Genomic DNA, 14,874 nt, shown 5'->3' with positions numbered 1-14,874 from the left:
CTTTAAAATCATCTTTAAGTCAACAGCCTCTCACCATTCTTCACTATGTGCACACAAACACACTTAGTCCACCCCCAGGTCTCATTTAACACATTCAAAACAAGTTTGCACAGGAACACACATGCACGTAAACATGCATCCTGACATACAAACTTCAAGCCTTCACACCTGTGCTTGCACGTGTTCGGTGCTGGTGCAGCTTTAGTGAAAAAAGACACCAAAAATGACCTCAGCGGCCAAAATGGGGTGACAACAAAATCAGAGGAAGATGAATCGTGTTCCTAATGAAGCTCGGAGGAGACCAGCAGTCTGTCTGTCCAGCTGTCTGTTGCTCTCTTTTTCTGTCTGTCAGCAGAGCTAAAAGCTCCTACCCAATGAGGTCACCTTACGCAATATTTCTCACTTCTGCTACAACTGTCTCCCTAACTAGCTTCATGCTGAGAGTTCATAATATGAGAGCGATGGAGAAAATATTAAAATACTCAATATAAATTCAGCACTATGCTTTTGTAAATGTATGTAGCCTATGTGCAGTAGTATGATCAGTGATTGAAGGTCAAGTTTGATCTCAGGTCACACAAAAAATGTATTTGAGCATTTCGTAAATGTGCAAGTGAGAGCACGTAGTTCCTGAACAACATACCATTTTTAATGCATTTTGAGTAAAAAGGAGCTCTCCGTGCAGATGAAACAAGACATTTGTGGGCTGCAAAAACAGAATAAAATCCATCCAAGAAATTGCTAAAATATTAGGAGTAGAAAAATCTACAGTTTGGTACATGCTGAGAAAGACAGAAAACATTGGTGAACTCAGCGACCCAAAAAGACCTCGACATCCACGGAGGACAACAGTGGTGGATGATCACAGAATCATTTCCATGGTGAAGAGAAACTCCTTCACAACAACCAACCAAGTGAACAACACTCTCCAGGAGCTAGGTGTATCGATATCGAAGACTGTATGAACATAGATACTGAGGATTCACTGCAAGGTACAAGCCAATCATAAGCCTCAGGAATAGAAAGGCTAGATTGGACTTTGCTTCCCCGCACCCTCACAAACCCACTGAATTAAAGCTGAAAGTCTGCACTTCAACTGTGTCTCAGTTGTTTCACTGAAATTCATTGTGATAATGTACTGAACCAAAATGAGAAAAGTTGTCTCTGTGCAAATATTTATGGTCCTAACTTTACATTCAGTACACGTTACAGTTGAAATAATCACATCTACCCACCTGCCTTCACTCGTTTTTTGTTGGTTTTTTTGCACATTTCTAAAAAATCATCAACTTAAATCTTTATTTTTAAAGTTCCTATCGGGTCCAACATGTTTGGCTCTAGTTATCATTAAGCTGTGGCAAAGTGAATCATTTGGACACATGGTTGTTTAGAAAGACACACACCTGCGTGTATAAGGTCACACAGCTCATACTGCAAGTCAGCATTGCTTCTAATATTAATTCAAGATGAGCTGATCATTTCTTCAGAGCCAGCAATGAGAAGTTTTTCCTGTAACTCAGTCTTCTGAAGGAGGAGATGACTTGTATGATTTTAGGCCAGAACTCTGGGTGACTTTGTCTTTACAGTTGCCAGGTGGTAAAGAGGACACGCACAGATCTCCAAGTTCATGACTTGAACTTTGAAAGAGTCAAAAATATGATGCAACAGTATGACTTACTTTCCTCGGGCTGCCGCTCTGTGACCACTGACTCCTGCTTTGTGTCGAAGGCCAACATATCACCTACTAACCCCCATGTGACACATCTCTGGTGGCTGCTGCCTCCCAGTGACCCAAATACATCCCACTGGTGGTTATGACTTATGAATCTATGCTACACAGCCAGATAATAAGGACTAAACACCTACTGCTGTGGTGAATTAGACAACTGCAAGTGTGAAAAACCTTTGTTTTACACGCACTTGCAACTTTACAGGAAAGGAAATGCAGTACGTGGGTTCTTTCCGGGTACTACGGATTCCTCCCACAGTCCAAAGACATGCAGTTAGCGGGGTTAGGTTAAATGGTAATTCTCAGTAGTCCATAGGTGTGACTGTGAGTGTGAATGTTGTCTGTCTATATGTGTTAGCCCTGCAACAAACTGCCGACCTGTCCAGGGTGTACCTTGCCTCCTCCCCTAGCTTGAATAGGGAGGAAAATGTGAGAGGAAAAATAACAGAGAGAGGGGGGAGAGAAAAAGGAGAGAGGATCAAAGCAAATGTGACAGAGATTGAATGAAAGAAAAAGTGCAAAAGAAACAAAAGACAGTGTTTATTTTTCTTTCATGTCTGCGGTTCTGATTTATGCTGCTGAAGATGTGGCGTCACATTTGTGTCCCAGTGGTTCACCACACGGTCTTCTTGCTCCACCATCAGGATTGTTCTACATACTTATTCAAATTTATCACAAAGGATTAGAAATAATTAATCTTATACTCAAATGAATTCGATGCGGTTTCTCCTGGGGGCTTTAAATATTCAAAAATAATAATGACGAGACTCGGAGGGTCCTTTTAAAGGATTTATTGCCTCTTTCTCATTAAGTTGGTCATAAATCAAAAGGGTTAGTTCAGTGATTTTACAGCCAAAGTGGAATGAATGAGAAGTGGGAGACATTTTTAAATCTTAGCCAGCGATGCGAGCAATGTAAACAACACACACGTCAACATATATCAGTCAGCCCTGTGTCTTAATGCCAGTTAAACACAGCTCATGTGATTTGATCACAGCGATACTATGCAGACATATTCACAGTCAAGGCATGTTTTATGTCAGACATGTTCACAATCACCCAAAGCCTTCTTAGCACAAAGATTAACATTTCATTTGCTGCCATTAAACATTCATCAGATGATTTAACACAATCGTTTTGTTTTTCCCCGCCATAAATCCTGAGACTGATGTGTTCGAATCTCTTACAGCAAACAGATCACTTCAATGAAAGGAGCATTTCATTTTAAATAGGCCACAAAAGGATTGCCACTTTAAGAAAACTCAATAATATTTAACACAATATAGTGTGTTCATCAGTCTCCTTTAGAGGTATTAGAGGTGGACTCTGTCACAGCCAGGTGTCTCAGATTTCTTTCGTCGTTAAGCTAAGCTAACCACCTGCTTCAAATTCATGAGAATCAACCTTCTCATCTAACTCTCAGCAAAGAAGTCAAATGGTAGATTTCCCAAATTATCAAACTGTTTCTCTAATTTCCAGACCATCAAACCTCGTACAGTCACCACTGTTTGGGACTCATGTGGAGATTCTTCAAATCTGCCAGATTTATTCTCATTTCCATAATGATGAGTTCACCACACGGCCGTCTTTGCAGGTAAACTGCAGCACATGTGGAAAACTCTTCATGGTTGTTTCATTAACAGAAACCAGCAGGCTGTGAAAACTGCAAGTGAAAATCTGGAGCACTCAGACTTCTTCCACTGCACAAAGAAACTGTCAGTTTGTTTTCTCATTTCCAATAATATTGTGTCATTTTCCTCTAAACCTTTAAATCCAGTTGATATAAATGATTACTGCATGTTTCATATAGAAAGTGAAGCTAAGCTTTGGGCTAACCTCTCTCACAGCAGTTTCCCCTCTAAAATAAATACAAAAAAGCAACAAAAAAAAAAAGAAATGTCTGATAATAAGTCCTACATTTCTGCTCTGATTCATTTTAACCAGACTTGATAATGTGTCGGTTAATTCAAGGTCAAGAAAATTACTTGGGGTGAAAAAATAGCCCACTTCGTATTTGAGCAATTTTAATTTTTCTGCCTCCAGTTTGATAGAAACTGAGTAGGACATGCAAATATTTCATCCTTCTTAGCTTATGTAGTTCTTTAAACATGCAGCAAAATATGTAAAAATAGTGATAGTCTGGATTTGGCAGCTGATTTTCTGATTTGCAAATATATTAGCTAATCAGAAGCACCCAGAAGTAAACAAACATGATTTCATAATGTAAACATACATTTTTACATTTAATACACCAGAAAGAAAACTGTTAATGTATTCATCACTCACATATTGTAACATCAGCATCTCATCCAACTATTTCAGATTCACTAATTCTGCAAACACGTGAATAATTTAGAAGATTATTGATTCCTGTAAAGATTTATTCAGGAAATTTGGATAATAGCAATTAAACTTGTGCCTCACGTCTGGAGATTCATGTACAAATTCACCTGTATTATCAATTTCTAATCAAACCCAATATGAGCTGAAGTTGTTAAATGTGAATGCTGACATACACGTGAGAATTTTGAGCCATGTAACTGCATCCACCCTGATGACAACGCTGTAATGCTCCACATTTCACAATGTGAAAAGGAGAGAGTAACTTAAACTCCACTTCAGAGTAAATTTATCATCTTATATAAACTCCTTCTGACCTTGATCATCATGATGCTTCATCAACTGTTCCTTTGTTTTTAGGATCAACATTACAACTACTCAGATCACTGCTGCAAAAATGAATAATTTACAGAATTAAGATTTATGTTCCAGTACAGAAATCATCATATTTTCTTTTTTTAAATTTGTCTCCTGCAGCCTTCACTTAATCTTTGCTGTGTTGCTCTTTACATGTGATTCACAGCAGGATGCAGAAAGCAAAGGTGTGTTGATGTAGTGCTCTGCAGTGCCTGCAGGGGGACAAAAACATTCCAGATCAAAAATGAAGCTCTGCTCGCAGTAGGAGCCACCTACTGGGGAGGAGATGCAGACACATGAAAGAGGAACACCTGCTACTCGGGACATCACGCATAGCCCTTAAATATCATTGAGATGGCGCATATAGAGTGATGGCTTTAACGCATTAATGCTTCACTCTCTCTGAGTGAAGTGATTCTACAGCTCTGTGGGTGTGTCATGTCTCTGCTTTGGGTTCAGTGTGTGGGAGTTACACTCAGTGTGATGCACAGGAAGCTACGGACACAGATGCAGGTGAGATGCAGGTCACGGTCGACGACTCAAAACTGGATCCAGTTTGTGGCGTTTTGTGGTTGAGACGGAGGTGGAGCAGAGCTGAAAACAAAAACTCGCAGTCAATTTCCAGTTATTCAGATGACATTTTGAAATTTAGGACAGGAAGTTTGTTTTGCTGCTGCCACAAATACTTAATTACTGTAATCGTTTATCAACAAATCAATTCTATTTAGTGTAACAAAAAGATTAATTAATATCTAAACTAATTGTTTTGATATTTTGTTTAGTTCTTAGTTTCCCTGCAACAAAAGAATGAATAACTAATGACAAAGTAATTAAAAAATAAATCAGCATCAAACATCAGCCAAATACTTACTGTAAACAATTTTAAGTGTCAGCTGCTTTCACACACACACACACACACACACACACACACACACACACACACACACACACACACACACACTAAACCTATTTACATGGCAAGTTTAGTTGCATTAGAGTATCTGGAAATATTTTTGCAACTTTTAGAATAAACACAGGCAAAAAAAATGGACCAAATGCCAGAACTGACTAATTAACCATCTTAATATGGCCCTGGACAATCTAGCAGTAAAACCAAAAAAGAAAACCCTCAAAAATTAAAAACAGGCAGGGAATGACTTCAGGTAGCCTTTACTGCTATTTAACTTTACTAGAGTACAACATTTTTAATCACTCTTTAGTATAGACACGAAAAATTGTGACAAGTTTTTAGGCCATTTAAATGCTTATATAGCATTAAGTGACTTTTCTTTAATGTTAGTAATATTTTCCACTGTAACAGTGTTTTCTCTTTCTTTCTTTCTTTTTAAAGGAAAGGACATGCTAATATTAATGGGAATGGACCTCAGTATGCAAAACTGTAAGATGCAAATGGCAGATTTGTGCAAAACTGCTAGTTTACATTGTAGTTTTGATTCAGTTACCAAGTGTATGACCCTTCACTTGCTTAAGCTAAGTTGGTACGGCTGTCTGTGAAAAATATGTTCCCTCCTGCCCTACAGTATGGCAAGGTCAGTCCATCCCTGTGAAGCACCATGTAAAATCCATTTCAAGTGCTATCACATCAAAGGTATGTTTGAATGTCCTTCATCATTACTATGACTGCTATTCTCATTCTCTGTGTTTTTTTGCAGGTGCTGAATATTTTAAATGATTTATTAAAGAACTCTCTTCATGTGTGGAGGGCCTTGACTGGTCTACAAAAAACACAGAACTCAACTTCAACTGCTTTCAGCACCTTTCAAACCGGGAGCCAGTGCTAATCAGTGATATTCCTCCACAAAGTCACTTGTGGACAAAAGCTTTGAAAATACCCAATCCTTCAGTGTCCTCATACATTTAACACAAGAAATAATTTTCTTACCTTGCAGGAGCAGAAAATTCTCCCCAAAGAAGATCTGAACTAGTGTTTGACTGAACCACTGTGTTGGAGTTACTACTGTCCAGCTCCAGCAGGCAGCCTGACAGACGGAGACAGAAGCAGAGCTCATTAGCCTACGAGCTGGCACAGATTTTACTCATTTTCTGCAGCCTGAAGCTTGAAGACGAATGAGTCATCTAACAGCCACTAATTAACACAGTGCCTGTGGAAACGGGTCACTCGTGTACTCATGTTAAAGCTGCACAAAGGGGAACATCCCACCTGACATCCTGTGTGCACTTTCATTTCCTGATGAAGATGTTTATGTAAAGTCAGTTTGCATACCTGTCGCTGTGCTTCCCATCTGTGGGACGATGTTGTGATTCGATAACCCTGATGAAGGAGGAGGGGCTATCTTGCCTCCAGGTGGTGGTGGGAGAAGTCCAAATCCACCCGATCCTTGTGGGCGGGGCTTATCCCTCTTTTTCCCTTGCTGCAGATGGAGAAGAATGAAGTTAGGCTCATGCGATGACAAAAACAATGTATTTCTTCATACTTCATTGATAGTTAAAGAATTGGATCACAAACTGTAACCTTCAAATTTAATCAGGATTTTCATTTTTATGGGGTATTTCGGTTTTGTTTTTTTAAATGAGACTTAAATGTAAGTTTAATAAGAAATATCTGTATTCATTTGTCTGCCTGCACTCCTGGGTGCTCAGGCTGTTCTTCTGTCCTTTGCATCACTGTCAAACTCAATTCTGTTGTCATCACTGGTCCAATCATTTTCATGACTCATTGTGTCATTCTGCCTTTCAGACTCATTTGTGTGATCTGCCTCCACCCCATCCTTCAACAGCACAGCCCTGCATGTGCCTCTTTTATAGACAGATTTTTATCTGCATGTATTGTATATGCACATAAGCTGGTTCTCACCCCTATGTTGAGTGTGATGGTCTGCCCTTCCTTAAAGCCCAAGTCCAGCTTTGGTCCTGAATCCCCAAGCTGGGCATTTTTACTGAGTTCGGTCTCTTGTTTCACCCATCTGCAGAGAAGCAAGACACACAAACACACACTCTCAGCACTGATACAGAAATAAACAATGCACCTCAGCAGTTTTAACAACAACCACAGCAGCTTTCTACAAGCGCATCTCAAAAACAACACTTCACTTTGATGTGGAGTGCTTTGTTGCAGACAGTTACAGTGAAAGAGAAAAATCAATACTCTGAATACCATTAAAGACAGGATGTACATCTGATGCGTATTAGATTCCTCAAACACTCAGAATTTACTCATTTTAAACAAACCTTTATTTAAATGCAACAGTCTAGCACACAGGTTTGATGAGCCCCTAAAACACTTGGTTTAAATGGTCAGACTTTCTCCCTCCTTTCTTAAATATTTCATATTGTATGGTTGAACCAAAACCTAAACAAACTTTTTTTCAGCTTACTGCTTCCCAACAACCACCAGCTAGGAGGCAGGAGGAGTTCAGAGGCTCAGGGTAGAGCCACTAGATGTGGCTCAGATGCCTCCTGGTGCAGGCTGCAAATACTTCAGTATCCCAGGTAGAGCTGAAGGAGGTGGGCATGTAGGAAGAGGGTGGTCAAGGCATCCCTGCTTAGACTGGTGCCCTTGCGACCCAGATCCAGATAAGTGGCAGAAGCATGGATGGATGCACCCAGCTCTGCTGCTTGTTATATTCATTTCTGAACAACTTCAGCCGGCTGAAGGCCTGTAAGGGGAATGAGGGCAGTACTACTACTTTTACTCAATATCATTCTGCATAGGAACATACAAATATCAGCATGTTTTTGGTCGGTTGCTTATTTGTGGTGTCTTGATCTGAAACTTCAGGAAATTCTGGCGTGGTCAGAATGGCTACTGGATGATTTGGCATAACCAGTGTTTCACAGACATTACATGTTTCAATCCCCTGCTATCAGATTGTCAACAAAAAACAGAAAGTAATCCACTAAAACCACCAAACCACCAAATCCTGCTTACTTGAAATGATCCTGCAAAGCCACGTTGAAGTCAAAAGCATCCCCTCGGTCACCAAAACCAACTCCTATGAAAGCACTGCGACCTGCCAGTAAGAGATGATAACTCACATTAAGACCAGCAGAGAAAGGATTTAAGTCTTTGAGCAAGGTTAAGAAATACTCTGGAGTTGCCGGGGTACTTAAATCCTCACCGTTGTCATCCTGTATCCGCAGGACAAAGTAGCGGCTGGAGTCGCTGACGGTTTCCACTGCTATACCAGGATACTCCTTCACTGGTGCCTGGGCAAACAGCTCCCCTGCAACAGCAGAGGAATGTTAAACCAATACAATGCAGAGAGGAAAAGTCGTGCTTCAGCACAGATGGGTCATAATTCTCAGTGCAAACATCACCACTAGCGTGACTTTCACGTTACAGCAAGTCGGTGTCAATTTTACTATAAAAATATAGTTTTAATGTAGTTTTTAGTGCTAAACCCAGTGATGTCATACCTGAGATTTTGTCCTCCAGTTTAACGTAGGCTGCTTTGCCCTTGGCTGTGATCCTCATTCGACCTGACCAGTCTGGAGCATCGAGCTTCCAATCAGCTGCCCTGCAGAAATTATTTGACATAGTTTAGCATTTTCAGAGCTGCAACTATCAGTTAGTCTGGTTACATTTCAATTAAATGTTAGTTATTCTCTCTGTTAATTGCTTTGTCTCTAAAGGAAAAAAAAAACATTGTAAATGGCTTCCAAACAAGACAAAGAAATCAGGAAAATGCTCCAACTCAGGCTATTAATACAGTACATTTCTGCTTAAAGAATAACCCAAACCTGGCTTTTGAGGTGTGATTGGCATAGTGGATTACAGGGCTTGAGGCATACTAGAGTGCATAGACATTTACCTATTTGCATATCACCAAATAAAGCTACAAAACAGACAATGGAAAGAGAAGTGATGCTTCTTGTAATGTATTTTTAATTCTTAGAGAATTTAATAACCTTTAGATTAAATGATTAGAATCCAGGGCTGCTTAAACAGTTATTTTCATGTCATAATGTGGCCTCATGAGTGCTGATAAAAGTCCAATGAGGTTTCACTTGTTTCACTGACACTAATATGTACAAAGTCCAAAGTGACTTCTTTTTATTGCTTATTTTGAACAATGAAATCCAGAGATTCAGTGATATTTGGTTGAAAATTTATATTTCTAACATCTAACAAATGTTTGAAGGTGGTATTGAAAGGATTTCTGTATTTTAAATGAGGAGAATCTTTATTTCCTCTCTCTGATATTTCTTGATTTAGGTGTTCATTTACTTTCATTATTGCAGTTTTAATATGTGCTGCCTCAGGAGCCACAAACCACTAGTGGAGGCTACACGTGGGATTATTTATTTAATTGTAAAAGCAAATATCCAAGGTTATTGCTTTAATGTGGTTATGTCATGAAAAGTAATTTTACTTTTTAGCAGTTTAATTTAAAATACTATTGAAAGTGTAAGAGCATTTTACAGAGAAATGGGTAAAAATGGGCCCATTCCTCCATTCTTACCCCTTTAAAAGAAATCTTGAGCCTCCTGGTTTATCTCCAGAGCCCTTTTAGATGTTCCAGAATTACAAAGCAAATTACTTTGATTACACTGAAAATATGCATTTATTTTACACATTGGAGCTCTGGCTCACAAACAAAAAGGGTGGTAAAAGCTCACACTTACACGTCACCTTTTTTTAAACAGAGATTTTGTTTTGGGTTATATTTTTGTGTTGCGTGATCAATTCAAATTATTTTTAATTAGTGTAATTTATTACTAAATTTATGGTCTGATATTCTTCTACACCTGCAGTAGAGGGGTGCACTAACAAGGTCCTCTTAGAGTCATGTTATTCCACAATACTCGGCTTGGCCTTCAGTAACACTTCAGGAATTTTGTAGTCGTTTTTGACCAAGATATCAGCATGCATGACAGACAAATATGTAGGACTGCTTTCTTGCATTTGGCAATATCGCTAAAATTAGAAATACCCTGTCTCAGAGTGATGCTGAAAAACTAGTTCATGCATTTATTACTTGACTACTGTAATTCATTATTATCAGGGTGTCCTAAAAACTCCCTAAAAAGCCTTCAGTTGATCCAAAACACTGTAACCAGAGTACTAACAGGGACTTGGAAGAGAGAGAGTATATTTCTCCCATTCTGGCTTCACTTCACTGGCTCCCTGTTAAATCCAGAATCAAATTAAAAATCCTTCTCTTCACATACGAGGTCTTGAATAATCACCATCTGATCTTAATGACCACCGTTTACTGCATCACCCCAACAGAGCACTTTACTCTCAGATGGCTCCCTGATTTTCAGTTTTAAGCCCCCCCACGTGGAACTAGCTAGGAACTAGGAGGTTTCTTTTAAAAGGGAGTTTTTTTCTTCCCACTGTCACCAAGTGCTTGCACAATTGAATTGAATTGGGGGGTCAGATCTCAGGTTAGGTCAGGTGTTTTACCTGACAGTATTAAGCGCCTTATGGCAACTCTTGCTGCGACATTCCACTATAAAAATTTGACTTATTTAAAAAGATTTTTTTATTAATGGCATGTTTCTTAGAAGTATGAACTAATTAACTGTTGGTATTTACTATTATCATTACTTCTCTAATTTGTAGAGGTACGATTTGGGGATTATTCTTAAAATCTCAAAAGAGGTATATGTAATTATTAGGAAAAAAGTGTTTGAACTCTTTGATTTAATTGCTTCTGTGACTGGGACAGAGAACTCCATAACATGGTTGTACGGGAAGGTATCATGGCTGCAGCCAACAATTTTCTTCATTCCTAAATAAAAAAACCCATTAACTTAGATTGAAAAAACAAAAGCTGTTAAGCTGACTAACATGGAAACTATGGAATTAGCAAATGTTCACATATTAAAAAATAAATAAATAAATAAAAATAAAAAAGCAGGATATCAGCTAATAATTTCAGCTGGTGGGTTTCAGGGAACAGGTGCAGGGAGAAAGGAGTGCTTCAGCACATCTTTGCCCGGCTCCAGGAAGTTAATACAGCCGTGCAGCAGAGCGGGATGGATTTGAAGATTTTATCTGAAAGGATCAATTAAAAGCAAACACAGAAGATTTCAGACTGAAGAGCCTGAACAGTTTGTGGAGAAGACATCCCAGCTGTCACAGAGGAGAGTGGGACTATCCTGGCAAGCCGCCCGTATCGAGCCAGCATGATGACAAATACCCCCGGTCACATCTCTGACAGCTCAGCGAATCCCCGCACACCAAACAACCAACATTTCAGCCTCTCTTCATCTTCGCAACACCTGGAGATGGACTTTCATCTCATCAGCTGCTTCCGACATCAGAGCATAAAGCCAGCACTGTCCCTCTCCGTGATTTGTAAAGCATGCGCTGACTATCGAGCAGTTAAAGTACAACACCCAAACCCGCCCAACAAACACATTTAAACTGCATTTCACAGCAACGTCAGCGAGCCACTGGTGTGTCTTTACCTGTACGCTCGGTTTGAAGCTCGCGGCGGGATACGGTAAACGTTGACATCGGGTTTAACGCACAGGATCGACTCGTACTCTCCCTCGGCCGCCATCTTGGTCCAACTGTTATTGATGTGGGAGTTGTGGTAGTGACTCATTTATTCAGCTCTTTTCAAACGGGGGCATGTGTGTGTATGTGTGTATGCGTGTGTGTGTGTGTATGCATGTGTGTATGTGTGTATGGTTCAGGGGGACCTAACTGACACACGACGTCATTTAAAGCTTAGACCGTAACCGTAGGCAACAGAAAAAAATTATACTTTACTACCATAAAACTGAATGATATTTTAAATTTTAAACAAAAGAAAATTATTTTTTGGCACAAAAGAGAACTAGATTGTTTATATTGGGAATTTAAATCAATCAATGAATAAATAAATATATAAAGACATAAATAACACTAATTTTGAGAGGGGGCGTGGCCTGGCAGGTGCTGAAAACTGCGGAAGCGGAAACCGTCCGGTCGTGTCGTCTCCTCGAAGATTCCTGAATATCTGCTCATGGTTAGTGTTTTATTTTTACTGTAAATATGCATGTTTGATATGCAAAACGTCAGTTGTAGTTTTGAACTAAAAGCAGGGGACGTTTCGTGGAATATATCCCACCATTTGAACACTAAAATCGGATATTTATGATGGAGCTCGCTGCCTTGACAACACCGCTTGGCTGTTAGCCATATTGACGCCTGCTGACCGTCTTCAGTCGCTCTCCGAGGTCCTGAAAACACCTACCCTGACTCTTGTTACAAACACCACGACTGCGTATCCTAAGACTAAGTATCCAGTTGCGCTAAACATGCAATTCTATCTTTTCTTTTCTTAAAATTTGTCTAACATGCCCTGGTAGCTAACTAGCTTGTAGCTCAGCTAGATTCTGAGCTAACGTAGGTGGGGATATATGTTTGTCGCAGTGACAAAGCTGTCACCTACATTAGGTTAGTTTACGCTTTGCAGTCAGTTATGTGTACCTCCCACTGGTCAGCTCTTTTATATGTTGACTGGTTTCTCATTGCAGCGTTAGGATCTGGTTTCTGACATCCTCAGACAAACCAATGCAGGCAGGAGGAAGAGGGGATCAGCAGGATGAATGCTAACTGAGCCAGGAGCTGCACAAATACAACCGAAAGTTAGACTTTTACAACAGAGGACGATTTTACTGAAGGTATGTCACTGTGTTGTTCATGCGCGAGAACATATAGTTGCATTGCATATGATTTGTGTATTGATTACTGTTATATGTGGCATTGCCATCGTCAAAATCAATTGAGTTGTAGATTAAAAAGCAGGCCAGTAGGTCAGAGTTGTATTGGTCCAGAGTGAAGTACAAAAAAACCATAACTTTATATGCAGCTGCAGACTGGGTTTTGGGGTTTTTTCGGGCTAAAAGGGAAACCAATATTCATAGCTGAATGAAAGAGCAGTTCTTTGACTGTGTCTTTCACAGTGTTTTTCTCCATTTGTGGCATCTACACCATGCATGACATTTAGATTTTTATATAAGAGTTTTGCCTCTGCACTAGCAACTATAATGATTCCTACCATCTGACAAAAGTGTTAACGGACTGCTTTTTAGTTGTTGGGTTTTTTTAGGTTTTAGTTTGGGGGCTTTTTTGAATTCATTTAATAGCACAGTGAAGATTACACAGGAAGGTGGGGGATGGGACACACAGCAAATAACCTCAGGTTGGAGTCAACCATGGGCTGCTGCATCTAGCCTTGCAGCATATCTTGACTATCAAGCATCCACTTTAACAGAATTTTCTAAATAATTAATTAAAAAAGTTTGTGCATATGCATGTTGTAGTAATAACAACAAATAAAAAATGATTGTCACTGAATGACAAGGCAAAACTTGGCATTAACATGCCTCGGCGAAGCATTAGGGAAACAGTGGCTAATTCCCGTCTCGGCCCTGCAGGTGGTCTATCATTAAAGCTCGAGTCCTCTACCACAGGCCTAGGATTTTGAGGGTCCTGTGCAGTATCTTTGATGTTCCTAGGACTGCGCTCCTCTGGACAGAGGTCTGTTGGAGCCACTCGCCTAGCTTGGGGGTCACTACACTAAGTGCTCAGATCACCGCTGGGACCACTGTTACCTTTACCCTTGACAACTTCTTGAGCTCTTCTCTGAGCCCTTGGTACTTCTCCAGCTTGTTGTGTTCCTTCTTCCTGATTTTGCTGTCATTCACTATTGTTGCAGCCTCTTCCTCTGCTTCTCCACCACTACTATGTCTGGTTGGTTAGTTATCTCTAGTTTGTCTTTCTGTATCTGGAAGTCCCACAGGATCTTAGCTCAGTCATTCTCGACCATCCTAGGGGGCATCTCCCATTTTGACCTTGGAACTTTTAGGTCATGCTCGGCACGGATGTTTCTGTATACTTTGCCAGCTACTTGGTTATGGCGTTCCATGTGTCCCCTGCCTGCTAGCATCTTGCACCCTGCTGTTTGTTTGCATTTGTTTCACATTTCACGTTCAACATACCTTGCCCATATGTAACTTAGAGGTCACTCAAATTTATATCCATGATGGAATTTTGTTCAAGTCGGAGTGAAGTTTTCAAAAAGCTGTGTAGGCCTGGCCTGGATTTATTATAATAATAATAATGATATATAAAATGGCATCATTTATTAGTATATTGTCTGTTTTTATGAATGATATAAAACAGGAAAGTATAAAATAACTTGAACTTTAGAAAATAAATGTCATAGAGCTATTGTGACTTCCCTTTTGACTCACCCTGTAATGCTGCAGGTATCTCTGCTATAAAGACAGAAGCAGGACGGTCAAATTTAAAACTGACAAACTCACTCAGTTTATTTGTATAGATTATACAGCTGTCGGTGTATAAAACAAACAGGTGTTTGATGGGAGGATCTCCTTTTCATGTTAAGGGCTACTGAAGAAATAGCTTGATAAACGACTCGTGGGCTTTTTAATTGTAAAGGTTTGATTGTGATTACAGAAACAAAGTGTTGCTGTTTGAAACTATAGAAAAAAAACTCCAC

The 14,874-nt window shown here is 39.7% G+C and overlaps 2 protein-coding genes across 4 annotated transcripts in view; one reads left to right on the top strand and one right to left on the bottom strand.

Moving 5' to 3' along the window:
- Window positions 1-3,736: 3,736 nt before the first annotated feature.
- Window positions 3,737-12,042, bottom strand: necap1 (NECAP endocytosis associated 1). 2 transcript variants are annotated; one of them, XR_312042.1, is made up of 9 exons: window positions 11,828-12,042; window positions 8,825-8,925; window positions 8,527-8,631; window positions 8,337-8,418; window positions 7,263-7,371; window positions 6,672-6,819; window positions 6,330-6,426; window positions 4,900-5,020; window positions 3,737-4,638 (listed from the first exon to the last, which is right to left on the bottom strand). XR_312042.1 is itself a non-coding variant. In XM_005745202.1 (8 exons), the coding sequence occupies exons 1-8, from the start codon at window positions 11,965-11,967 to the stop codon at window positions 4,966-4,968; spliced, it is 837 nt and encodes a 278-aa protein (XP_005745259.1). In that variant the 5' UTR covers window positions 11,968-12,042; the 3' UTR covers window positions 3,737-4,965. The 2 variants fall into 2 exon arrangements, 1 of the variants encoding a protein (XP_005745259.1); XM_005745202.1 differs by having other exon boundaries at window positions 3,737-5,020.
- A 251-nt stretch (window positions 12,043-12,293) lies between these two features.
- The window catches only part of LOC102209874 (epsin-1-like), a 12,464-nt gene continuing 9,883 nt past the window's right edge, over window positions 12,294-14,874 (top strand). Inside the window, exons 1-2 of one of the 2 annotated variants that reach the window (XM_005745203.2) lie at window positions 12,294-12,372; window positions 12,884-13,030. The gene's annotated coding sequence lies outside the window, so the exon portion shown is untranslated. The other variant, XM_005745204.2, reaches the window with a different exon arrangement.

This window comes from Pundamilia nyererei, unplaced genomic scaffold (assembly GCF_000239375.1).
Source record: "Pundamilia nyererei isolate P.nyererei 1_Seehausen unplaced genomic scaffold, PunNye1.0 scaffold00155, whole genome shotgun sequence".
NCBI classification, from domain to species: Eukaryota; Metazoa; Chordata; class Actinopteri; order Cichliformes; family Cichlidae; genus Pundamilia; species Pundamilia nyererei.
Note: the sequence above shows the minus strand (reverse complement) of the source record. Positions and strands in the feature narration are given on the sequence as shown.